Source organism: Erpetoichthys calabaricus, chromosome 18 (genome assembly GCF_900747795.2).
Source record: "Erpetoichthys calabaricus chromosome 18, fErpCal1.3, whole genome shotgun sequence".
NCBI lineage: Eukaryota > Metazoa > Chordata > Cladistia > Polypteriformes > Polypteridae > Erpetoichthys > Erpetoichthys calabaricus.
Genome location: NC_041411.2, coordinates 15600879 through 15627125, shown reverse-complemented (window position 1 = coordinate 15627125; position 26247 = coordinate 15600879). Strand labels below are relative to the sequence as shown.

Genomic DNA, 26247 nt, shown 5'->3' with positions numbered 1-26247 from the left:
TGAAATTGAATCAGTCAATACAAGTATGTTAGTTTGGAATTTTATCATTTAACAACAACATAGTAACTAACTTGAGGGTGATGCAGAATAAATTACAGAGCATAGTGTGAATGGCCCAAAAAAAAAAAAGAAAAAAAAAAAGACAATTCAATACTAGGAAAAAATGATCTCAAGTCTATAATGGAATAATGTTAAATAATTATTAATATTAAAATTGCGTACTCAGCCAACAGGTTCATTCAAGTATTGGTTAACCAAGAATTCAATATTTTGTGCAATATTTAAGACAAAACTAGCCATTTTTTATTTGCAAGGCTAGACTTTAGGTGGTGCACTTCAGACATGTAAGAATTTTCCTCAGTATTTTTTGTTCCCCCAAGTACTATGGCTACCAAATAAACAAACTAGAGTACACAAAAGCAATGTTCCTTTGACAAGATAATTCAAAAGAACTTGCTGCTTTTTTAAAAAAAAATTTTACCAAGTTTAAGGATTTCATTACAAATCAATGAGATGTGAAATTGTAGATCCTTTTGAAATCAGAACAAATACCCCCTTTCCAACATCCATCTAAAACAGCAAGGAAATAAAAAAATAATAATTATGAAGTAATCACTAAAATAATTTTTAGTTATTTAGCAGGAGGGATGAATCAATGGCAAAATTACTAAATGCCTGCCCCAATCTTAAGTAGTTTTGGATTGTTCCTTATAATTTTGCACTTACAATTACCCAAATATCTGGCTGTATATATAAGCAGATAGTGAGGAGTTTAATAGACAAGGCAAATGATATCTGCAAAAAAGAACACCACTAGCTGATTCCACTTACTAAACTGAAATGACCAGAACTTATTCTGTTTATACTAAATTAAACTTATGTCCTGGAATATAATAGTTTAATTTAAGCAGATACATAGGGACTAAAGCCGATTCAAACCCACAGTTGGGTAGTATGGCCAGTAAGCAGCACCATTCAAGTTTATCAAAAGCTTTTTTGTATCCAAAGATATCAAAACCTCAGGAAATTCTGTTGCTGCTGGGTATGTATTAGATGAAGCATATACTGACGTTTTGATAATTTCTGTTAAAACATGTAGCTTGATGTTGTGATACAAGATTCTGGCCAAAATATTAACATTGGTGTGTAGTAGGGAAACTGGCTGATAGGATACAAATCTGAATAAATTTTAGTAAAGCTGTTAGGCTACTGCATATTAATTTGTGAGAAAATTAACATGGAAATGCAGGACCAGTAGAAAAAAAAAAAAAATAGTGCTGAGATTTGGAAATTGCAACTCAATGCTAAAATAGCTATGTAATAAGGGAACCTAAACCTCAAGACACAAAGTAGCTGCATACATTACACAAACATATATCCAATATGTGACATAAGTTATGGCACTATTAAAAATAAAAATTAAAGTGACAAGTCTAGGTTTGATCCCCCCCCCCCAATTCTAAAATGTGCTTTTGTTTTATAACTTTATTAATCTGCACAACTTGGCAGGTTAAAGTAATATTATTGAAATCTAAACCAGACTGCAAGCACTGATTGCTCCTTGCTTTTCAATTTTGTTCAGCATAAGAAAACATTTTGAAATTGGGGTGAATATTCCTCCAATGCACTGACTGTTGAATTTAACTTGAGATTCAGTTATTTATTTCTTAAAGCACTTCTTGGTGGTGTTCTTAAACCAAAAAAAAAATAATGACCAGTTACAGTGGAGCTTCTAATTTCACCAAATGTCCTTAATTTGCACACTCAACTCTTGCGTGACTTTGTTTACCTCCTCTGATCTTTAAATCATGACCATGGAACAAGGAGCATAAACAGTACCTGTTGGGATGGGATGAGGGTAACATGAACTGAAAATCCACAACACAGGTGCCATCCTGCAATTGGTGGTGCTGCAAGCTGTTTAATTCATATGCAATGTAGGCTCTTCGCACGTAAACCTACATTTCATGAAAGAAGGACAATCAAATTCAAACAAGTATAGCAGTAACAGAATAAAAAACATTTCTCTTTTTTTTGGTGAAATCATTAAGAGCATATAGTTATAGTTCCCAGATACATCTGTTGATGTCATCTCTCCTGTTCCATTGCTTACTGCAAGAAAAACATCTCACCCAAGACCCACTCTCACCAAATGTCAAATGGGAACTGAAAAACATGTAGTCCCTGTAATTTATGCATTGCTCATGTTCCACAGAAACTGCAGAACAACCATATCCACCTTATGAGCCACACTCCCAGAAGGAACAGCTTACCTCTAGGGCAGCCATGCACACAACCTGGTTACTGTGGTAGAAAAAATTTGGCAGAACATCAAAAATAGAGGTCTCTGACAGTATCAGTTTCTGAAGAAAAAAGAAAAAAAAAGTGAGTAGAGTCTTGTGGTGGAATATTTATAAAGTGGCACAGTGACCAATATTATAGCCTCATGAATCCAGAAATCTGGGTTTGCTGTCAGTGTTGCACGCTCTGTGTCTGGATTAGTTTTCCTCCTTCATCCCAAAAGTAGCTGTCAGGTTGATTATCAAATGTGTGAATAAGTGAGGGTGTGTGAATGGATGGGTTCTTTAATGGACTGGCACCCTGTTTGGCTCAGACAACAGTGTTGGTGATTTTGATTAAGTGGCTTTGTGAAGATTATGTTATTTAGAAGTGGAAACAAGAAAGATCCATTCAGGTTTCCAATATCAAAGCAGGAATCACCTTCTGCAATATACAAGTCCATTTCAGGGCATTCCTATAATACAGCTTCACGCTCACTCATTTTGGGTCCATTTAGAGTCACCAATTAAGCTAACAGGTCTGTCTTTGGGAAAGAGGAGGAAACCAGATAACCAACAGAAAAAACAGGCAGACTTAGGAAAAAAGACAAACACTCACTCATCTGGGAATCTAACCCAGGTCCTTAAAGCTGTGAGCAATGTACCACTCAGAAGAAACGTACCTTGTTATATTTGTAAGCCTCTTTTAAAACTAATTCATCATTAGCACCAACATAAAATAAGTAAATTAAAAAATCATATTAACAATTTTCTGTAAAACAGAATAGAACAAAATGTTTGATAACTAAATGGGCATGTACAGTGTCGTACATGGCTGGGGGTCAGACTCGGCTGGGACGCCTGGAAGGACCAGGACGGGGCACATTTGTCCTCCGGGCCACGAGGGGGCAACCGCCCTGGAGTAGAAGAGGCCCACGGAAGGGGAGCAGGAAGGCTCAGGACCGTTGGGGCCTCTGTTCACCGCCAGGGGGCGCCCCGAGCCTCATGGAGTCCAGGACTTATGTACTTCCGCCACACAGATGGAGGACGATCCTTCCAGGGTCACACTTCCGGGTGATCTCCGGACGCTTCCGCCACACCAGGACGTGACATCAGGTAGAGCACCTGGAGCTCATCCAGGTGAGGATAAATGGGGCCGCCTCCCTCCTGTCATTGAGCTGGAGTCGGGAGCAGGAGCAGGACGAAGCTCCTGGAGAGAGAGGACAGGTGGCCCAGGGACGAGGAGAGAGAAAGCCCAGGAGAGAGGTGACTGGGGCTGAAGGCACTGTGAGTTGTGCGGGACTGTGAATCGAGTAGTGCTGTTGTGTGGAGAAGACAAATAAAAGAAGTCTTTTGATAAAGATGTGGTCTCAGACTGGTGGTGTCCAGGCAAATATCACAACAGGCAAACAAGCACATTATATTACTTTAACAGTAGTGACATCGCTAATAACCTTGCTTACTGCACTTTGAATAAGCATTAAAAGTTTAAATCAAACAAATTTTCACTTCAATGAAGCAGCTCACCTTGAGATTTTCAGGGCAAAACTGATGACCATACATATCAATGGCAGAAAGGAATATGGATTCCACCTGATTATGCCTCAACTCATAAGAGGGCATGTGGGATGCAATTAGGGCCTGTTAAAGGAAAGAAAAAGTTGTCCAATCAAAGTGGTGATGTGAGCATGCTTCAGATCTCATTAATGACAGCCAGCTCACCTGTCTAGCACGAAGAGCTACTTTGGAGTTTTCAGTCTTGCTAAGCTGAGTGAGTTCATTCAAAATTACCATTAGCTCATCTGCCAGAGTTGGGTCTCGGCCACAGAGCTGGTCCTGTCATATAAAGCAAGGACAAAGCACTCAGGAGAAAAGCACTGACTGCCAAAACAAAAACAAAATTATAACATATATATATATATATATTTTTTTTTTACAAATATTGTAGAAAGATGGAATTGATGCTCGGAATTGTAAAATGAAGACTAACCTCAGCTGTAGAATATAAGATAGCTGGACTTCCCTACATTTTTAAAGAGATAACCTGTGATAAATATCTAACTTAAGTTTATAAACTTAACATAGTCTGTCTCTTTTTTGTATTTTCTTATACATAAAACCACTTCACAACTGTTAGGGGTCAGCCATTCCAATGACCTTTGTCTCTGTTTTGCTCATTCAAAAAGCTTAAATTTTTAAATCCCTGCTCTTCTATTTGCATGCCCCTTATCTGTACAATGATTTCTTTCAGGTCAGCATTATCACTAACACTCACAATGAGCAAAATGACCAAGAAGTTCTTCTTGGCAACTTGTGAGTGAGAGAAGATGCACTCCAAAACCGGCGTCATGTCTGGCTTGTACTGCTCCCGTAGATTGATAACACATTTGTCATAGTGTGCTAAAAAGTTGAGAAGAAGAAAAAAATTAGTATTATGCTTTAATGCGATTAACTTTATTTATTTGTTTTGTTTTTTTTTACCATTTTATTGATTTTTGTTAAAATCAAATAACATTCCATACAAGCAAGTCAAATTTAACAAAATTAGGTTAGAAACAAATCAACCACCACCCAATGAGTAAGATTAATTTTAAAGAATAAAAAAAAAAATCGTTCACTTATGGTCTGTTAGTCATCCAGTGTACTTTGGCTTGTTTGTAGTAGAACAAAATAAATCACTACCTTGCTGGAACTGCATTTCCACCTGCAAGTAACGTCGAAGCAGGTCCAGTACCACCGACTTCATATAGCCACGAATTCCACTGCGGTACCTGATGGGAAGACAGAAAATGTGACCTATGGAGACTTTGCTTATCGAGACTACTGTTGCCTATATATCTGTTAACGTCTTAACAAACTTCTTTCCTGGATAAGCACACAAGAAAGAACATTATGTACATAAATGTAAAATACTCCAATTTAGAATCCAATAAATAAAGTATAACACACCCATTTTGCCGGCTATCACAAATCACCTGTAAACTGTTATATTACTTCCAAGTACTAGAGGGCGTTAAAAGTCAAGCTACCTGCTATTTTTTTCAAATGTTGGAGCGTTTTGTACTTTTCTGTTTCGAGATGTGTGTTTAGGGTAGCAATCACTTAAAAAATAAAGGATTATGTGTTCCCTGCAAAATGCAATGGTGCAATAGTGTAGATCAGTTTTTTTTTTTTTTTTTTTTTTTTTAATTACTGCTTTTATTCAGTAATCCAATCCTACAACTTCAACAATGGCTATGTTTGTCAAGATCCAAAAGTCCTGTTCATGTCCTTAGTACATTTAATATCTATTTTATAGACTCCTTTAGAAGCATCTTCCATTGGCTGCTGTTGCTTAAAATATACATATACACGAATGCAGAAACAAGTTAGGATGACGGAACTGAAAAGAAGGTTCTCCAGTAGCAGGCATACTAATTTATACCTTCCAGGTTGTATAAAAGTAGCTTTTGTGTATATTAAAGGTAAATATGACTCTTAGATTCAAACCTACTAATACCTACTTCTGTACAAGCTGCACAATGCTTTGAGTGTTCATGAAGAAGACCTCTCTGTCAGCTTTCCTTTGGAGAGTAGCAGCATGACTATCCAGAATATTGGCTATCTGTGGGGAAGGAAACATTTTGTTGGCATTTTCCCCCCACCTTTCAACAGTCTTGACCCTCTCAACACAATCTGAACAAAAATATGAGTAACCACAGCAGAGTACTCACCAGCTGACTTGGAAACTGACAAAGCACTGAGGTGATATTACTGGCATACTGCGCCATGACTTTGCGTACTGCTTTCTCCACAGTCACAGGTATCCTACCCGAGATGCTGGTCATGATTTCCTGCAGTTCTAGCAGAGGGAGAGAAGGGTCCCTTAGGGTTTTCATCAGCTTGCCAACCCACTCTTTCACCTGAGGCCGAAAAAAACAATCATGTTTACATTTTGAAGGATGAAAAGATTAATATCAGTCTGTAATGACGATCCACAAATCAACACCCAATTATCTATTTTGTGATATAATGCTTTAGCATCATTCAAGAGAATATACTGTATAAAGATACACATAGTTAAAATGTTAGTGTCTACAGTATACTGAGATAGTAGACGTGCCGACAAATGGTCTACTGAAGTGTTTCAACAAAGTGCAAAACAAGGAATTCTCTCTTAACAAGCACAGAAATAACATACATTAGAGCAAAATTAAAACTAAAGAGATGAGGTGGGACTAATAGTAGTGAATCTTAAGGAAAAGGGCAAGAGGCAGACTCTGCACCAGCTGCTCATAGTTGTCATTTATGGTAATTATAACATTGTTCACCTTTCAGATATTCTGACTAATCTTGCTAGACACTGACATTCGTCTTTGAAAAAGCACAGACTCTGCAGGTCACATCAATGACCACTCAGAGTTAATGGACAAGGCAGCCAGGTCATTGAAGATTACACAGTAATACTTGTTGCTATATTTTAGCAGAGTTGCAAACTAAAGATACTTAAGATTTGAATTTGCAGCAATTTCTTAAACTACTGCTTCCTTACACATTTTCAAGTTTAAACAAAATAAAATACACTGAACAGCCACAACAGTAAAAGCACTGCCAGCTGACATGAATATTATTGATGATCTAATTACAGTGGCACCTGTAAATTGCTGGGATAGATTAGGCAGCAAGTGCATACTCAGTTCTTGAAGGTGATGTGTTGGAAGCAGGAAAAATGGGGAAGCATAAGGGTCTGAGGTAATTTGACAAGTGCCAAATTGAAACGGCTAGGCGACTGGGTCAGCGCAAAACGGCGTTCTTATTGGGTGTTGCCGGTATGCAGTGGTTAGTACCTACCAAAACGGTCCAAGGAAGGTCAACTAGTAAATAGATGACAGGGTTCATATGGGTGCCCAAGGCTCATTGATGCGTTTGGGGAGGGAAAGGTTAACCAATCTGGTCTGATCCCACAGAAGAGCTACTGTATCACAAATTAATTAACAACTTAATGCTGGCCTGAAGAGGAAGGTGTCAGAGAGCACAGTGCACTGTAGGAGCTTCACATGATGCCATGTTCATGAGCCTGCTGCCACTTGAATCTGTCACTGCACCCTACCTACCTCTTTCTGGGTAACTAACTCTTCTTTCCTACTAGTGAGGAAAAATCACTGCCACAAATTAATCATTCTATAGACTAGAAGATTTTCAGCCAGCCAGCCTTTAATTTCTATGCAAAGTATAAAAATAAATGATTAGCAGTTTTAACGGAGGTTACAATAGCGAAATAATAGAAATAATAACCTTACATTGTGTATTCCCCTTGAACTGAAGCAAGAAATTAAAAACAAAAAATCATTTTACCCAAAAAATAGTGTTCAACTCCTATAGTAATGCTTACTGAAAGAGAAGTAGAAAAGGAACTAGAAAAATCAACCATTAAACTTGAGCAGAAAATTCTGAAAGCACAAATTTAAGCAGTTTCATGCATTTTGTTCTGCAAATTTGTCACAAAACAAAGAGAAAGTTGTACCTTACTGCTGAAAAAAGGCTCTGGCAAGCAGTATCCATCCATAACTTTAATGAGATTTTCCAGGACACTGTGGAAAACCTGATGAAGCTTCTCCCCAAGCACTGGCGGAGGCTGCTGGAGCAGACGTGTCTCTGTGTCAAGCCTGGCCTGGAAATAGTGGAAGTTAGTAGGTGACCACAAAACTGTAGATTACTGTTCAAACCTTGTGTTAGCCTATACTACACATATACCAAGTGGGCAAATTGGACAAAACTATATCATGCAGTATGTATTTGGACTGCTGGAGGAAAGCTACTAGACATAATAACATAACACACTTGGAAGGCAAAACAACCTTGTGTTAAGCTAGTGTCCGAGTACTGCAAGTTAACAAAGCTATCTTTTTCATCACTGGCTAACCATATTTAAAATAAAGTATATAAAAGCCCAGATATGTCTGTTCTTAATGCTGCAGATTTCTTGGTAATCCCAGCATGGAGTCTAAGGAGTCCCAAATAAAAGGTGTAAGCAGGTTTTCTATTCCTGCAAATGGGAAATCCCTCCATATGGGGACTACCAGCACAACAGAATGACTAGTTATAGACAATGGCAGCATGGGTGACATTTATGACAGTGACCCACAGATGACTTGTTGTTTACAACAAGTATAGGAAGGAGATAACAAGGTTATACAGTGCTAGGGCAGAAAGGAGCTTAAAGAAGAGAATCCCAACATACCACATGACAAAATTTGAAGCATGCAATGACTAAGTAAGGCAGCTGCCAGTCATGACAGTGGTGCACAAGGTAATTTTTGTGGGCAATGTGCAATGACAGTGCAGGGAGAGTAGTGAAGTCAGATCTTGGGTTAAATGCACCATTTTGCCTGATCATGCAATTTACTTGAAGAATTCAGGTAGTGGCCTTTAATGTTGGTGCCATTTGAACTCCCAGATGCTCTTTGAGATCTGCAAAACTGACAATTATTAGAAAAGAAATACAGGGTAGCAAGACAGAAATGGGCTTTTATACACTTAAATGGGAATTATGCTTCTGCCAAGTCTGGAAGGAAAACACTAAAAATACGAAAAACGTACTGGGTGAACAGAAGAAGGATCATCCAGCTCCATGCGAGCCACAATACAACCAGCCTCCAGCACCGCCCCAGGTCTCTTAACATAGTGAACACAGCCTGATTCCTCAACTGTCAGGGTCATCACCATCTTCATCACCTGTGGATAGATACTATATATTAGCATTAATTTGTTTTGCCATTCATTAGGTTAATACATTTGAGACAATTCATAATGAAAAGCCTACTGCAGAGTTATTTAGTAAAATTAAGGCTGCTGCCTTGGAAAAGCAAAGTAGCGAGGCAATGCAAGCTGGAGCAGGTAGATAGTATACTAAAAAACACTTCAGGCATTCATTGGGGAACAGAAAACCACACAATAAGATTCATTTAATATAAATATAAATAAATATCATTCATTTAACAAGTAGAAATATCAATTTACTTCAATCTCTGCATAGCACTGCTTGGAAAAAACATGCCCTCCATCTTCTACCATGTACTGCAGAAGTTTGCCAGCAGAGGGTGCCCTGAGAATTGTGGGATCTTTCTCCTTTTCAAATACACAGGTTTTGTTGCCAATGATAATGCGATACCTATAATCAAGCATTTTGGGTTAAAAGAACAGAATATGACAATTAGAAAAAAAAAAAAAAAAAGAGTCCCTATGCTCTGAATCAGAACTAAACAAAGCTACCTTCTTAACTTTCCATTTAGCTTAAAAGATGTGTTTTGGTTTTTAATATTGACCCACACTCCAGTATGTCCGTAAAGCCAGAATTAACAAATAGGTGAGTTATAGCAGCATTACTGGTGTAATATAGTTGAAGAATGCCACTCAGTATTTGTGTCATTTCCATGACTACAGAACATCTACTATATAAATATATATAATCTGCACCTACTTGTCTATTTCTTCCTTCATGTATGTGGTGTAGCTATTGCCATCATAGGACAGGAGGAGACCACCATCACTCAGAATGTGTACATCAATCTCAATATGAGATCCATTCATGATTATCACATATGTGGTGGGAGACTGACGAGCCACCTGCAAAAAGAAGGTTAAACAGGAGGAAGAAATCATTGACTGTAAAAAGCACTGGAGAATTCCCAAGTCTTTAGTGTGCCCAACTAAACACAAAAGACCACTGTGATGATTGTTAAGACAGGTCCATAAACTCTTGACACTTGTACTACTTAAATCTATATCCATCATTAAGCTAGATTATGAAAGGTGGAGAAACCGGACTTTTTATTTTTCATCAGTTTTAATAACTATGAAGATTAAATATTTCTGTGGACTACAAGATACAAAGTTAAGTCTAGTCTTTTGGTATATGATAAAAGTCAAAAATAAAAGTGGAAATAGACAAGTTACTTACCTGTAAATTGTACTTGACACTTTCATAAATCAGATTGACACTGACAGTGTTCACCAAGGAGTCAGCAGGAAGGACCTGGCCCCTGCCAAAACATAGATTATCTAGGTAAGCTGTCGAGACAGCGGCACAAGTCCATTTTTCCTCTAATATGCTAGGCTGTCTAAGTCAAAAGAAATTTCTATATAACATGCATTTAAATTCATGAAATGCTTAGACATGATTGACTAATATTTTAAAATATTAGTAATATATCTAGACAGCACATTGGCACCTTGCCTAAAAACTCCTAAGTCCCTTCTACATTCCAGAGACTTGCATTGTCAAATTAATTGTCAACTCTACTTTAGCCTGGAAAGAGTGGTAGAGGGGGTGTACGTGAATGTGCTATGCAGTGGATAAAGTATGCACTTCTACATGCACAGGGGGTGTCAGCAACTAAAAAAACTGAATATTTTACTCATTGTAAATGTGCAGAAAACCCACTACAGTAACTGAGCAGGACAAAATATATCTAAAACCATGTCAAAATATACATATTCCACGAGCCTAATGGTGCTGGATGACTTTGTGCATGTTGGTAGTAAAATGTGACTGTACAACACCATACCACCATTGAAAACACCACCAATACAGAGCAATGCTATAAATGCACTGTACCGCTCAAGTGAATGCAGGAAATCGGACATGCTTTTTCTGAATGTGGCGTCAGCCACATGTAGTGCTCCACAGACCACTCCAAGCATAGTATCAGGTCGCTCAACCTGAAAGAGAAGAGAAAGCAGTAATATGTTATCTTAGATTAACTGTAAAGAAATTACCTATTTATTACTTTATACACACATATAGATAGAGATAGTAGATGTATTACATGGTCAACTCAGCATGAGGCCACATTTCAATATTGGCCATTTTTCAATACAAACTGCTTTTGATTGCAGTGTCTCCCAAGTCAGAAAACTGCAAGCTTATTTTTGGATATCTCCTTTGTTACATTAAAACATTTTAGGAAACATGCATACTACAAAACAATTCTTGAAACACTTTCTGAGACTTTAAAAGGCTTCTAAAGAAGAACAGTAGTGTCTTCCTTGAGTACCAATATAAACAACATGACGCCTTACCTGAACCTTTTCTGCTATCAAGTGATCAAGCCAACCCGTGTCAATATCATTATTTAGGAAGCTCTCAGTCTCCAACAGTTTGATCAAATATTCCACTGTTGTTCGGAAATCCCCACGGATGGACAGTTCTTTCATTGCAACCACCATGTTTCTAATATAAAAAGCAAAAAAAAAAAAAAACCACAGTGAGCCACACTACAAGGCTGACCATCCAGCTATGCGAAATAGGTGGTTATGTTTGCCCTAAAGACAAGGTCATGTCTTTAGCCTATTATTAGGAAGCCTAGGAGCAGTGGCTATAATGTTTGTAATTAATAAGTTAAAAAATATTAATTGTTACAACAGAACCTTAGTCATACACAAAGGATGTGTTCCTATGTTCAATTAATAGCAGAGAACTGAACACAGTGAAATGTCCCTAGATGACCCCTTATGCTGCTCCAAAGGTACAGCAAACTTGGTTTCTCTCCTACCTATCAATATGTGAAGTATGTAAGTACATCAGTAACATAAAAGCTACTGTATAGTAAAGGCAAGCACTGCACCTTGTAGAAGTCTAATACAAATATACTATGGTAGAAGATTAAAAAAAAAAGTCAGCCAGCTAATATCTACAGAAGAAAATACAAACAGTAAGTGAGATATAGCAATAGTATAGAAGGAGCGCATCACGCTCTGCCTAGCACCACCATTTGACATGCATGAGTGTGAGAGGGTTGCTGTAAGAGGTGTGCACCCCGGTCCTTCACGCACCATACCCATTTTTGTATTATACTTTTTTTACGTTTCACTGCCAGTCTGCATGAAGTTGAATTGACATATGTAGGTTTAATCCAGCAAACAAACTAAGCAATGTAAGATGTAGAAAAATGTTGGGTTTCAAAATATATGTTTATTAGCTTAAGATACATTAGCAACCTGCATTTTCAATTTTTCTTTTGGTTACATTTAACCTGTGCCTTTAGGCACATACCTGTCATCCAGTGGGATAATTTGTGATATAGAATAAACCAACAGTGCAAATATTGCTCAGGAAAAAAGTTAAGAAAATAAAACTGAAAGGCAACAGTTAAGCATACTGGTGTAGGTCACATCTTTATTCCTTTCTCAATTTAAACTGCACCCTTTTTGAATTCCACAGAATTGTTTTCAAAAAATATATCATTGCTGCTTAGTATTTAGAAATAAATATATTTGAAGAAACAAAATCCTGATTATGTCTTTCTATACCTGTTCCAGCACTAATTAAAATGCTAGGGAATTCCAGATCAGGTAGCTTAAAAGAGGGCATAATCACATAAAATTAGCTAAATAGAAAATATGTGGCATAATTTAGAGTATGCATTTTACAATATTCTAACTAAATCAGAATCAATACCAATAATGTCATTCAGAAAAAGTAAAGTTCTCTGACCCTATTCTCTTCTTCTTAATTTGCAGCAATACTAATAGTAGTTTGAGGTATGAGACGGGATAAGAACATTCAACTTGTGCCCGATTATTTCATCTTTTCCTGCTCAACTTCTTGACTCTATTAATATGTAGTAACCATATACAGTATCTGAACAAGTAACCAAGTAGAGTTTATGATAGTAGTACTTTGTGGGCCATCAAATCTTAACTTTTATTTTGGTAAAGAAGGGATTGACTAACTTTATTTGACCTTATATCCTTTTCTCGTCCAAACTTTTCATATATCCTTATAAGGTAAGTTATCTTACTGGTGAAGGCCGCTAAGAAGCATAACTGAAAATGTTCACTTACGAAATGGCTTCCTCCCTATTTTCTCCCCAGGAGAAGCAGTGGCCAAACTGAGAGTCAGCAAATTCGTGCAAACCCCCAGCAGCGCCGACACTGAAATATCCCCAGACATTTTTGTTACTGCGAAAATTCAGTTCCTGCACAGTGCCTGAACTTGGTTTGAAGCCCTATATATTAGAAAACACAGAAATTAGGAGGTGAAGGCATCAATTTGGTCTAAAAATCTGCATAGTTCAGTCATCAAGTTTAAAACACAGTTTTGAGAAAAAAATTGTTAGTTCAGAGTTTCAAGAAGGTTTTGCTTTAAAAATATTAAGAAAATGTAGGGAGTCTGCAACATCATGGAACAACAGAAACAATACCTATTGCTCAGGTCTGTGAAACAAATATGAACTCATCCAACCATTTAATTTAATCACTGATTTAACTACAAACGAACAGTAAATAGACAATCACACAGCCTACTGACAAGTTCACACATTCATTCATACTGCACCTGTTTGCAGTGTCTAATCATGCTGACCACCTGACATTTGACTGATGGAGAAAGCCTGTGCAGACAAGATGTCATACGGTCTGCAGAAGTGCTAGTTTATACACTGCATGTCTTAGCATTTAATGCACCGGTATTCTAGTACCTCATCAGGGTTCTCACTGGTAATTCTCACAGCGATGACATGGCCACGTGGGCAGGGGGTACTACCAGGGTTCTGAAAATCAATGAGTGAATCACCCCAGGGTGTCTCTCCATAAAGAACTCGAATGTCTTTGATCCTGTTCAGAGGAATTCCCATTGCAATCTGAAGGAGAGGAGATCATCATGAAAGAAAAGAGCAAATGATCACAGCGCTGTTACACACAAAATACATTGTAAGAGTTTATCATTACCTGAAGCTGTGCTGCAGGGAGGTTGACATCTGCAATCATCTCCGTACAAGGGTGCTCCACTTGTAGTCGTGGGTTCAACTCTAGGAAATGGAAACTGCCATCTTCACAGTAGAGGTACTCCACTGTCCCAGCACTCACATAGCCTACCATCTTAGCCATTCGCACTGCACACTGAAGGGAAGCAAGCCATCAACATTGAGGTTAGAAGTTCACACCATGCTGGCCATCCTTTTCCATAAGAACAAGCCAAGCAACACAAATGTGGCAATGATATGGAAAACACAAAGTATTTTACAAAAATCAGAGCAGGAATCTAAACAGAGGAATTAATCATGTAGTTTAAAGTTTAAAAAGCACAAGGTAATCCTGCCCTACATGTTTCTGGTTGAGGCTTCTAAGGCCAAGTCTCAAGTTATTTGATTCTAATAAAGACCTCATACATACATGTTCTGTATGACTAACCTATAAAAGATAGCAAAGCAAATAAAGAGTCAAGATAGAACTGAATGGCCACCTTGGAATCAGAGGAATTGGGAAATTCTAACCTGCTCCATGAACTCAAACACAGCTGGAGCAGCTATGGTTGCTGGAGCCTCCTCAATGATCTTCTGGTGGCGTCTTTGAATGGAACAGTCTCGGCCAAACAAAGAAATGGCATTCCCATACTGGTCAGCAAGGATCTGCACTTCTAAGTGCCGTGCATGTTCTGCAACTTGCATGACAAAGATTGGAGAGCCGGGAACTTCTGCTTGGACCTGTAAAACAGAGAAAAGCTTTGGTAAAATAAGACTTCTCAAATCCATTTAAAAGTATTTGATTCCAAGCCAAACATTCATTACTTTAGTAAGAAATTGAAATGAACAATGAACTGTTAGTGACTCCCATCTATTTTGTTTCTTTTCTTTGCATCCTGTTGTGGTACTTGGCACTGCTGGGTCAGGTTCAACATATATACTGCTACACTGTCAAAATGTTACCCCCGTTCATAGAAAGAGGCATGGGGAGAGTGGGAGTCTTAGAATTCAACAATGACGGGATTTTAATTAGCTTCTTGGTAGGCATTCACCATATATTTTCAATGTAATTTATACAACTAAATGCTGGCTCAGTGACCATACTAGGACTGTTTTTTGGTAAATGGATGTACTTTGTATTTTAATACCTGGCGGAAAAAATTGGCAAAATCCACGGCATTGTCAGCCTTTCTGATACCTTTTCCACCTCCACCTTCTGAAGCTTTTACCATGACTGGATATCCAATTTTCTCTGCACTCTGAAAATGATGAGATACAGCCATTGATCAATCTTTTCAGGAAGAGATTCTAGAGGGTCAGCATTTACAGCGTAAGGTTTTGAGGCTCACTTGTACTTTAGATGAGACTATTATTCACCCCAAATATACTTTTCCATATTTAATTTTTTAACAAGCTCAATGCATCGAATTTGTATTTTGCCAGTGATCAACACAAGAACAACATCAAAGTAAATACCACAAAGTTAAACATGTTAATACTCCATTTTTGAAAACATACGAAACTGGGAGAATGTGCAAGTGAATCTACTGTAAAATTTTAGCTCATATAGCACTGACTAAGAAATCAGAGAAATTTCCAAAGGATCGAAATTGAAAATGAAATTGGGGGGGAAAAAAAAAAAAAGATATTACAGTATTGATGACAGAAAAGTTACCAAAAGTCCTTCTTCAAAATCCTTGACACAGCCTTTGGCATAAATATCTGGAGGAACACTGATTACTTGCCCAAGTTGCTGGTTGCGTTCGGACCATTCCACTCTGAGTTCTGCAAGTAAAAACCATACATAAACAATCATTTGTTTCCAGAATTCATATTCCATTTGAAGGAGCATTAAGCAGCAAAAGAAACTGGAGAACTTGGACTGGAAAAGTCAGTCTCAGGGCTGCTATAAGGAAATACCGGTTTCATGGCCACCTGGAGATAATGCAATGTGTGGATCCATGCGATTGGTTTATCTTCTGGGTACTCTTAATATTCCTCTCACATACTCAGAAATGTATGTGTTACGTTAACAGAGAACTCTGAGCCATTGTGAGTGGATTGTGAGCATAAGCAGGACCTACGATAGACTAGTGCCCTATCCAAGACTGTTCCTGGGTTTGAGCCCATTATTGCCAGGACAGACACTTGACCCCTGCAAAGCTGAATTGGATTAAGCATGTTTGAGAAGATTTGTTTTTTTTTGTCAAATTTGGCAACTCATGTTAAACACATTAAGCTAATGTCATCTTTTTAAAGAAATTGCTTAAATCAGCCAAGGTAAGCAAACCAATATTAAAAACTCACCTGAGCCACTCCAGGGCAGAGTTGGGATATCTGCACTCTGAGCAACAATTGATGATGCCACTTTGTCACCCAGTGCCCACATGGCCTTGCTTGGAGGACCTGCAATAAATTTGCATAAAACCCAAATGCAAACATTTCCTATGGGTCAATAGGTTGATATTCACATAAGGAATATAAAATCAATCAATTTCAACTTCTTCTGCAAGGTCACATAAAGCTTTTGTTCAAAGCAAGTATGTTCAGTTTTCTGCACATTGTCCTTTATAGTACAAGCAGTATTTTTAAAACTACAAATCCAATCCAGGAAAATGAAGAACAGATCCAAAATGTTCATGCTTATGTTTTTGTCTTACCAAGAAAAGCTATTCCATTTTTCTGCAGTAGTTCAGGAAGTTTGGGATTCTCAGAAGCATGTCCCCATCCAGCCCAGACTGCCTGTGACAGAGAGATAGAGATGGTGTTTACAGGGTATATGGTGTCTTCATATACAAGAACACCGATCTCAAGTTATGTTAACTACAGTATACAGTAACTCCCTTTTAACTGTGGGTGGGATCAAAAGAATAGTCATCTGATATACAATGTCCTCCATTTCAGAGGTATAAACTTTATTGATTTATTTAACACTACTACTGTTAACACCTTGGTGCCTGGTCTTATGGAACCCGTAAAATGTATGGCTTAATGCTGGAGTGAAAACTCCTCAATGCAGTTGTGAATAAGGTTCACATGAATTGGTTACTTTTACTGCTTGTGAGAGGCAACTTCATTATTATTAACAAATACAGAAGATGTCTGCACACTTAATAGCTAAATGTGAAGAATATCAACATTTAATTCCCACCCCCAAAAAAAATGTAGCTTAAAAAAAAAACTTCAAAGTCAATGGTACAACATATTGGGTTTTCACACGCTACTTAGTTGTATTCAAATAAGACAAATAGTTTTATATATATATTGTGGTGCCCGGCAGGCGTCCATGCCCGGCCGGGATACCCAGGAGGAGTGGAGGAGGGCTTGTGCCTCCTCCAGGACACGAGAGGGCGTCCTCCCTGGTGGCTTTGGGGACCACGGGTACGGAGCTTGGAAGCTCAACCCTGTAGGGGCACGTGGTCACCGCCAGGGGGCGCCCCAATGCCTTGGGATTGTTGGCCCTCAGTACTTCCGCCACACCGGGAAGTACTGGGGGGAAGAGACTTGAAGACACCCGGTGGACTTCCGGCTTCACCATGGGAGCTTCCGCCACACAGGGGTGTGGCTATGAGCCCTCGGGATCCACCTGGAGTCCTACCGGGGGGAATAAAAGGGGCCGCCTCCCTACAGTCAGGAGCGAGAGTCGGGTGGAAGAGGACGAAGCTTGGTGGAGAGGAGTGGAGGCGGACCAGAGACTGATAAGGCATTGTGTGGTGGCCAGGACTTAAAAGGGGTGATTGGTGCCGAGGCACTGGGTATGTGCACTGTATATACTGTGAATAAACACGTGTGTGGTAAAACCATCATTTCTGCCTGTCTGTGTCCGCGCTGTTCCCCACAATATATATATATATATATATATATATATATATATATATATATATACACACTTTGAAATAGAATCCCAAGGCTATTAACCCCAAGCATGAGTAGAACTCAGAACTGTATGTAAATATGGCTATTACCAAGTCAGACTCAGAGCGACATGTAATGATCCACTTTAGACTGTTAAGCCTGAATAAAAGTTTGGACAGTTAGCGTCTACCATCTAGTGGATGAAATAACCTCGTTCTGCAAAAATTAATGAATGGTAACTCATCAATATTGATGAGTTGGGCAGAGCCTTCAGCCAAAACTACTGGAGTATAACCTAGAACAGGGGTGTCAAACTCCAGGCCTAGAGGGTCGCAGTGGTTGCAGGTTATCATTCTAACACTTTTCCTAATCATTGACTAGTTTTCACTGCTAATTAAATTATTTTCCCCTTCATTTTAATAGCCCTGCTTTTAAGGATTCAGTGCTCTGAAATGATTCTTTTCTTCATTAAATGACAGCCAAACAGAAATAAGACATGAAACAAGCCAATAGATGACCAGCTAAATTGGGGTTTCAAACTCCAACCAATTTCACTCCAATCACTTTCTTAATGAGAAGCCGATTCTTGCGGTTAATTAAACCTGTTATTTAATTCGATGGCTTGTTGCTGCTCTCATTCTGCCACAGCATACATTTCGAAAACTTGTTTTTCTGTTCTTTCAAAGAGCACCGTCAAAATATTGTGGCGACCCAAGAGATAAACCTTACTGAGACCTTCACCTTTCTTTATTTTCAGATATTGTGTGATAGTCACAGGTGACCTGGTCATGTGGAGGCTTATTTTGTGTCTCACAATTATTTGGCTGCTAATTAAGGTAAAAGAAACAACAAAGGGGCTTGAGTCAAATTAATTAAAATTAAGGGAAAAGAAGTTAATTAGCAGCAAAAACTGGTCACTAATTAAGAAGATGGTTAGAATGAAAACCTGCAGCCACTGCAGCCGTTGAGGACTGGAGTTTGACACCCGTGACCTAGAAGCTGTAAAGCCAGTTTTAAAACAGATTTAAACTGAACCATTTGTTGAATCAAGTGATAGTGATGACAATGTGAACTGGTCTTCAGATAATAACACGGGTACTGAAACTGACACATTCAGCATTGAGCAACCGAACCGCTGAGATATGCTTTTTGTCTTTAGTCATGCAATGATTCAGGGTGCATTATCAACGTGGCAATATGATTGTGATCAAGTGGAAGGACAAGAAAGACCTTAACTCTTATGCGCTATTCACAATGCAGCAAAGTCACTAAGACATATGCTGCGAGATAGCCTACAATAACCCAAGGAGCACGTCGATCTTACACTTTAGGTTCTGACAATCTACCCATTCGTGCACAAGCAACTGAAAAAAAATAAGCGCGAAAAGAAACACACTTCTACTGCAACATTGGGCTGTGCATTGGTGACTGTCTAAAAACATATCACATGAAGAATGTGTACTAAATCTGCATCAGTAAACACTAAACATACCTTTCTCACTGTACTGATGTTGACGTTTTGGAATTTACAAGTTTCTGTTACACACAGTAACTATTTTTATTGCTGAAAAAAATTCAATGCTTTTGACTAGATTTTCTAGGGGTAAACATAACACTATGGAGGCTACACTGCACCCAGTTTGGAGATAGTAGAAATACGAAAAGTACTTGTTTTAATCTTTTTTAAAATAAATTTAAGTTTTTGACTTTTGCTTACCCATTGAAAGGTATCTTCTGCCCTCCACTCACCTCCCTCAAAAATGTGCAGGTTAACTGAAGACTCTAAATTGGCCCCATGTTAGTGTGTGGCCTCATCCAGGGTTGGTTTACTGCCTTGAACACAGTGGTGGTGCTAACAAGCTAAACACAATGTGAATTTGAATGATGCTAATCACATTTTAAATTATTGGTATAATGGTCTCAGACCCATTTCATCCAAATCAGGTCACAGGGGATGAAGCCTATGGCGGCAGTGTTGAGTGCAAGACAGGAAACAACCTTAGAGAGGCACCAGTTCACTGCAGGCCCAATAGGTCTGTAGTCTATAGTAGATGTGAAGCAGTCATGTGGCATGAATATAGTATTAATGGCGAAAAGGCAAAAGAAATGAATAATTATGTAGTAAACAACATTTCAGATGGAGTACCTGTACTGGAATCCTATTGGCCACATCCACAATCAACTCCACATTAGCATAGTTATTGTTGTTAGGTCCACCTGGAACAGGCACATAATGGTCTGCCATTTTAATATATTCTGCAAAAGAACAAATTTGAGCGGGACAAGTTATCAGTTTTAGTGTATAAGCCATTCCATATATAGAACCCTTACAGTATGTCTTTATAAAATGTGCTTTTTTCAAAAGTACAAAAACATCACTTAAGTTTAAAATATTATGGTTTAGTTCTATGTGTTGACACAAGAAAAATGTTAAGCACTGCTATAAACTAAATCGGCATTTAAAAAAAGAAAGCATTACCTGCATTGGCTTTCAGGTCCTCAGGAGTCACCATCACCACAAACCGGATGGCTCTCTCATTCCTAAACATCTCATATGACCAACGGCGAATGGAGCGCATGCACTTGACAGCAGCAATGCCATTGTTTGCAATCAGCACCTTGAAAAAAGGGGGGCAAATCAGTGATGACATTAACAATAAACTTCATGCTTGTACAACTCAAATCTTGCTTTGATGGCCATTGTTTCAATTTCATATCTATCCTCTATTACCAGAAAATGAACACTGGTAAGAACGCAACAGGTCGCATACAGCACATACTGTATGTCTTGTTGGGTATAACCAGGATTGCTAGACTTGTTGTATGGCAATGCAGCCACAAGTCACTTGAAATTCTGAACAAACCTGGAAAACCTCACCACTAAATACATATAACACAAACATTTTAAATATGCATGTAAATATTTACATATACAAATGTATGTAACACATGGTAGTGCACTATATTGATTAAATAGCACAGCAACCACAGAAGGCTACAGTGCAATATCATACAATGAAAGTGCGGGTCCTACGACTTATGGTTATTTTGTCTATGCTGATGCTTTATTCACTGATACACATTGTTGTTTTTTGTTTTTGGATTTTATTAAAATCAAATAACATTCCATACACAAGTCAAGTTTTACAAAAATAGCTTCGAAAAACAAATCAACTATTACACATTGTTGAAGTGCTCTGAAATCACATATAGGCTCAAATGTAAAGTAAGCCCCCAATTTAACAAACGAATCAAGCATAAAAAGCTAATTGTTTTTTTTTTCCTGTTATAAGTGCATACCAGTTCTCTATGTGAATGTCTGTCAGTGTCGACTTAGCCACACTCCCTTCTCAGAAAGACAAACCTTATTTGAATCAAGATCTGTTATCATTCTATGCCAGTCTCTTTTTACTCTTTTCATGTACCTGACTTTTCTATGAATGTTCTTGTTGGAAATCTTAAACCTTGCTTTGTTAAACACAATGAGGACACCAATTTCTGACAGTATGTATGTACAAGGACATAAAGAAGGATGGGAACTTGGGTCATATTTTTGCTTACATGAAAGATTTCAAAACTTTTGTGCAAAACTCTCTTTAACCAATTTCAGTCTGTATCTTGTAATACTAGGGTGTTGTACCGTGTTAGCCATTATGAATGTAGAGAAAAGCCAAGCAAAATGACACCTTTTATTGGCTAACTAAAAAGATTACAATATGCAAGCTTTTGAGGCAACTCAGGCAAGATGTAATGTAAGATGATTACATCTTGCCTGAAGAAGGGGCCTGAGCTGCCTCAAAAGCTTGCATATTGTAATCTTTTTAGTTAGCCAATAAAAGATGTCATTTTGCTTGGCTTTTCTCTACAGTCTGTATCTTGTTAGTTAAAGACTGAATTATGTAACAACTGGCATCCACCCTTCATAAGGTTAGATAGCCTATAATGTGACTCCCTAACCTCTGCTTAGGCAAGATGAAGCGATTCATCTCTTAATCTTTCCTCATAATTTACACAGTATTATCATGAAAACAAATTTAACAGTTCCTCTCTGGGCTTCCACCTAATAAGTGCTTCTTATTACTTGCAAATATAACCCACTATCCTACTGTCCTTCTTAATCATTTGTGTACACTGTCTGGTTGAGGACTCCGATACATCCACTAGGATCACCAAGCCTTTTTTATAAGTCACACTTCTTTGCTGCAAATCTCACAAAGCATTATGCAATTAAGTAGAACATTATGTGTTTCCAATATGCAGAAATTTTCTATTTACAATTAACTTCAATTGTCACCTAGAAACCCATGTCTACATTTCATCTGGGCTCTTATATTGATTCTGAATTATCTCATAACCCAGATTATGTTGTGTCAAAGGAAACTTTAACAATTACAGAGTTGTTATATATAAATTAAAAAATAAATAAGGTAGCTCCAGCATTTGCAGCTTTAACCTGAAACATTTAAGAAAAAAACTTCCTATTTACTACAGCATGTTGTTTTTTTATGCTTAAGTCTATCTTGCTCCTGTTTGCACACTAGCCACTGAATCCTTATCTCCTGCGATATGATGACACACCTAATTAAGAGCATTTTATCTAACTATCTGAGCATCAAGTTACATAATGTTGCATGCTCACCTTGACTCAAATGATTTTGTTGCTTCCTCATCACAATTCAGCATATTTGTGAAACATTCATGCTGTTTGTTAAGAGACCTGATTGTGAAAGCCATCTCTTTATATTGTCTTGTATATTTGTTTCCTTTAATTTGCACAAAATGCTGTTACAAGGGTTGACTTCACCTGATCAGCTTTTCACACTATGGCCCCAAATTTACAGTCTTCCAGTCTTTATGATTTACATTTATTATCACAATATCCTTCAGTAATTTGAAAGGCAATTTAAATAAATTAAATCATTAGGATATACTGAATAATTGTAAAAAACAAAATAATAATAATTAGGCTAGAAATGTATTGAATGGTTTCTGAGGTAAAAAACACACTAACTTTTCTGATCCATTTTAATTGAACATTTATCAACTTAATCTTCAAAAAAATGAAGCAGGACAAATGTAACAACCACCAATGACTCCTGAAAAAAACCTTAACGTGGAAATGATTAACATCCTTAAGCACCTCAGAAAAAATATCAGAGTATAAATTATAGAAGATGCCGTTTGTGTATATATATATATATATAAAATATATATATATTTTTTTTTACACATTAAATTCATCAATAATGCATCAACAATTTAACTCACCTTTTCAATAACACGATTTCCTCCAAATCGTGTAACAAACTCAGCAGGGGAGGCCACCGCAAAGTCCCTGTGTGGATCCATTTTCTTATACTCTCGTCCCTTTTTCATAAGATGAGGGCCTGACATGCTGGGCCTGGGCACATATTTTATACATATATATTAAAAAAGAAGAAACAAGTGAAACTAGAAGAGGATTCATAAAAATAATAGAATAAAGAATTAAAACAATACAAAGTAAGTGAAAGAATCATTTATGAGACAGTCAAGTTTACATAATTACCATGAGTCATTTTAAATGAGAACTTGGCCTGTGAGATAAGAAAAGTGAACATTGAGCTGCAGTAGGCATTTAAAGTTCACTTTTAATAAGTAAATAAGCTTAATATAAAATAATTAAATTCTTAAGAGGTGTTATGTTTGAAATCCCCTCAACCCCCTTAAAGGAAAAAAAATAAATAAATAACACACGCCACAACTCTACCTGTGATCATGTTCCATGTTTTTGTACTTCACAATCAGCTTATATACATGCTGTTATCTACTGGGGTGTGGCCAGCTCTGACAATGATTAAGTTCTCAAAACAGTTTGAAGGTACAGCATTAGGGAAAGCTAGTAAAACTATTAGAATGCTCTGTTTTCTAGTAAACTGAATTCTTCATGGTAAAGCCCTGAAAGGGTGTATTTACATTCTTACATTTTTTTTAAATGCAATGAACATTATTCACCTGTCCCCCACCTTTGCAACATTATGTCCCGCAATAAAGCACTGCAGCTCTGCTGACAGGCTCAGATAAAGCCTTTGATCTTGCGTATAGAAAAACTATTAAGGACAATCTATTTTGTTTCTCACGCTGGAGTAGCAAGACACTATGCAAAAAGAGGGTGCTCATGTAATTTATATCATAGTTAATTTCATTTTAATAAGCACAATTTTTAATGAATTCACTTAATTCAATTTAAATTATTCTTATTAAGTGCACTTCAGCTTATTAGCTAAGTGCTATACAATTATAAATGCAATATGAAAAATCAAATGCAAAATATACATAAAAAATGTCCTGCAATATATGTGTGCGTGTGTGTGTGTTATTCAAGATGTCCCAGGTCAGCCATAATATTTTGAAAATGATCTTGTAGGCAAATGATGATAATACACATCACAACAGCCACAAGATTCATCGTTAGGGGCAGAGTGGTGACTCTGAGGCTAGGGGTCTGTGCCGGCATTCAGAAGGTTGCCGGTTCGAATACCAAAAATGGCAGAAGTGACTGTACTCCATTGGGCTCTAGAGCAAGACCCTTAACCTGCAGTTGGGAATGACAAGCAGGTCCTCCAACATACAGGGAAAACCTGAGGGTTGGTGGCAGGATTGGCACTCCAGTCACCATAAAAAAACCTCAGACTTCCAGGGTGGTGCTGAGGTGTCACACGCCACATTTGGGTCCCAAATCCATGTGTAAATCTGCGCATGCTCCCAACCATCATTACCAACATGCAATGTATTGAAACCCACTGGCACCATGATCAGAAAATATAACTAACTAGCCATGTGCGCCCAACTACGTTGCGTGTGTTAAAGTTGTCTGTGAAGGGCTCCCTGTTTAAACGCAGCTGCCAGTTGTGAACTGGGCCCTTCGTCGCACAGCATTATGATTTTTTATAAGGGAAACAAAATTACAAAACAAAACCCTTGGACATTGATTCGATAAGAACGGCCTACTCGGAATCACTGTCCGAATAGTAATTATGTGGTGGTGGAGGAGCATTTCTGCTTCTCTCCGTTCACAGTCCGTCTCGTTTTCATGACGCTGTCATTTCCTCTCACGATCTCTTCTCAACCTTTCTCCAATCTCGCAGGTTGCTTTGTGGCAATCCAAAGAGTAAGGAAGAACCAATGCTTCTTTCTTGAGCTCCAAACGCCGACTGATAGAAAATCACAGAAGTGTGTCCAACTTATATACTCTGACTGCCAACTCCAAGAAGTGGGTGAACATTCGATTTGGACAAAGTGCTGCCAATGACGGTCGATAGAAACACAAAAAACCACAATCTCGACAACGAAGCAGGTGTCGACGCCAGATCTAAACAGAAAGCACGGTGTCGACGCCAGATCTAACCACAAAGAATGGTATCGACAGTGTTTGTAAATAAAAGTAACAACCAAGGTGTTGTGTATTCAGCCAGTACAAACAGCATGTTGTCTCCTTTAGTTCAATCCTCTTTAATCACCACACTCCAACCTCATCCAACGATCCTCCCCCTCACTTCCTCTCCTCCTCCATCACTACTGCCCTCTACTGAACACAGCAGGAACACCACACAAGGCAGTGAATTCGCGCAAACAAACAAAGATCAAGATCCAAATGAAGATTATATATAAAGATAAAACATAGACTTACATTGAAATTGCTGGATTCTTCCTTTTGGAAAAGTGAACTGTTAAAAAGTAACCCAAAACTCAGAAACACAGGGCCACCTTAATTACACTAACAGGAAAAAATTAAATGAAGTGTGCAACAATCAACTTGAACCTGAAGAACTATCCCCATTCTTTATGCCATTTAACTTCAGGTTTTTTGTTGTCTGTCATTTGGACTAGCTCAACTAACTGCCACCAGGAATCCCTACAACTTCCAGCTTCTCTCTCCAAACTCATCCTGAGTGCTGCTGCCAAAATGGTCTTTCAGCCCATTTCAATGCCCACACTGCTTTGCTCTACTCAATGGCTTCCTTCCTTGGACTGAAACCCCATTCAGGGTAGTGTGTATAGGATAGGCAATGGCACCTGCAAACATTAATTGGATTAAGCGGCTGTATAAATGTATTCAGATGCTAAAACTTCTCATTTTCGCTGACATCTTGACCCATGGCTAGGAATGGTAGTTTAGTCAAAGTAGCAGCAGCATCATGTACAATAGCAGCTCTTCTGAACTTATGCTGAAGACAAGGCCGGAATAAAGGGAAAAACACATAGGCCCACAGATTCATCCTTTAGTCTGGCAATGACATTATACAGTATCTCACAAAAGTGAGTACACCCCTCACATTTTTGTAAATATTTTATTATATCTTTTCATGGGACAGCACTGAAGATATGACACTTTGATACAATGTAAAGTA

At 38.0% G+C, this 26247-nt stretch overlaps 1 protein-coding gene across 3 annotated transcripts in view; it reads right to left on the bottom strand.

Annotated features, from left to right (window-relative positions):
* acacb (acetyl-CoA carboxylase beta) overlaps positions 1 to 26247 on the bottom strand; it is an 87810-nt gene that overhangs the window by 30416 nt on the left and 31147 nt on the right. For all 3 annotated transcript variants that reach the window (XM_028824923.2, XM_051920964.1, XM_051920966.1), the window contains 26 exons: positions 23126 to 23258; positions 20337 to 20475; positions 20004 to 20113; positions 16663 to 16744; positions 16310 to 16408; positions 15678 to 15787; positions 15151 to 15261; positions 14534 to 14743; positions 13989 to 14159; positions 13739 to 13900; positions 13104 to 13267; positions 11340 to 11490; positions 10876 to 10979; positions 10219 to 10300; positions 9739 to 9884; positions 9279 to 9429; positions 8859 to 8993; positions 7783 to 7929; positions 5993 to 6181; positions 5783 to 5883; positions 4962 to 5050; positions 4555 to 4679; positions 4002 to 4115; positions 3807 to 3920; positions 2274 to 2363; positions 1840 to 1958 (listed from right to left, as the gene is read on the bottom strand). In XM_028824923.2, the coding sequence (XP_028680756.1) occupies positions 1840 to 1958; positions 2274 to 2363; positions 3807 to 3920; positions 4002 to 4115; positions 4555 to 4679; positions 4962 to 5050; positions 5783 to 5883; positions 5993 to 6181; positions 7783 to 7929; positions 8859 to 8993; positions 9279 to 9429; positions 9739 to 9884; positions 10219 to 10300; positions 10876 to 10979; positions 11340 to 11490; positions 13104 to 13267; positions 13739 to 13900; positions 13989 to 14159; positions 14534 to 14743; positions 15151 to 15261; positions 15678 to 15787; positions 16310 to 16408; positions 16663 to 16744; positions 20004 to 20113; positions 20337 to 20475; positions 23126 to 23258 (3348 nt within the window). The remainder of the gene's footprint in view (positions 1 to 1839; positions 1959 to 2273; positions 2364 to 3806; positions 3921 to 4001; positions 4116 to 4554; positions 4680 to 4961; positions 5051 to 5782; positions 5884 to 5992; positions 6182 to 7782; positions 7930 to 8858; positions 8994 to 9278; positions 9430 to 9738; positions 9885 to 10218; positions 10301 to 10875; positions 10980 to 11339; positions 11491 to 13103; positions 13268 to 13738; positions 13901 to 13988; positions 14160 to 14533; positions 14744 to 15150; positions 15262 to 15677; positions 15788 to 16309; positions 16409 to 16662; positions 16745 to 20003; positions 20114 to 20336; positions 20476 to 23125; positions 23259 to 26247) is intronic.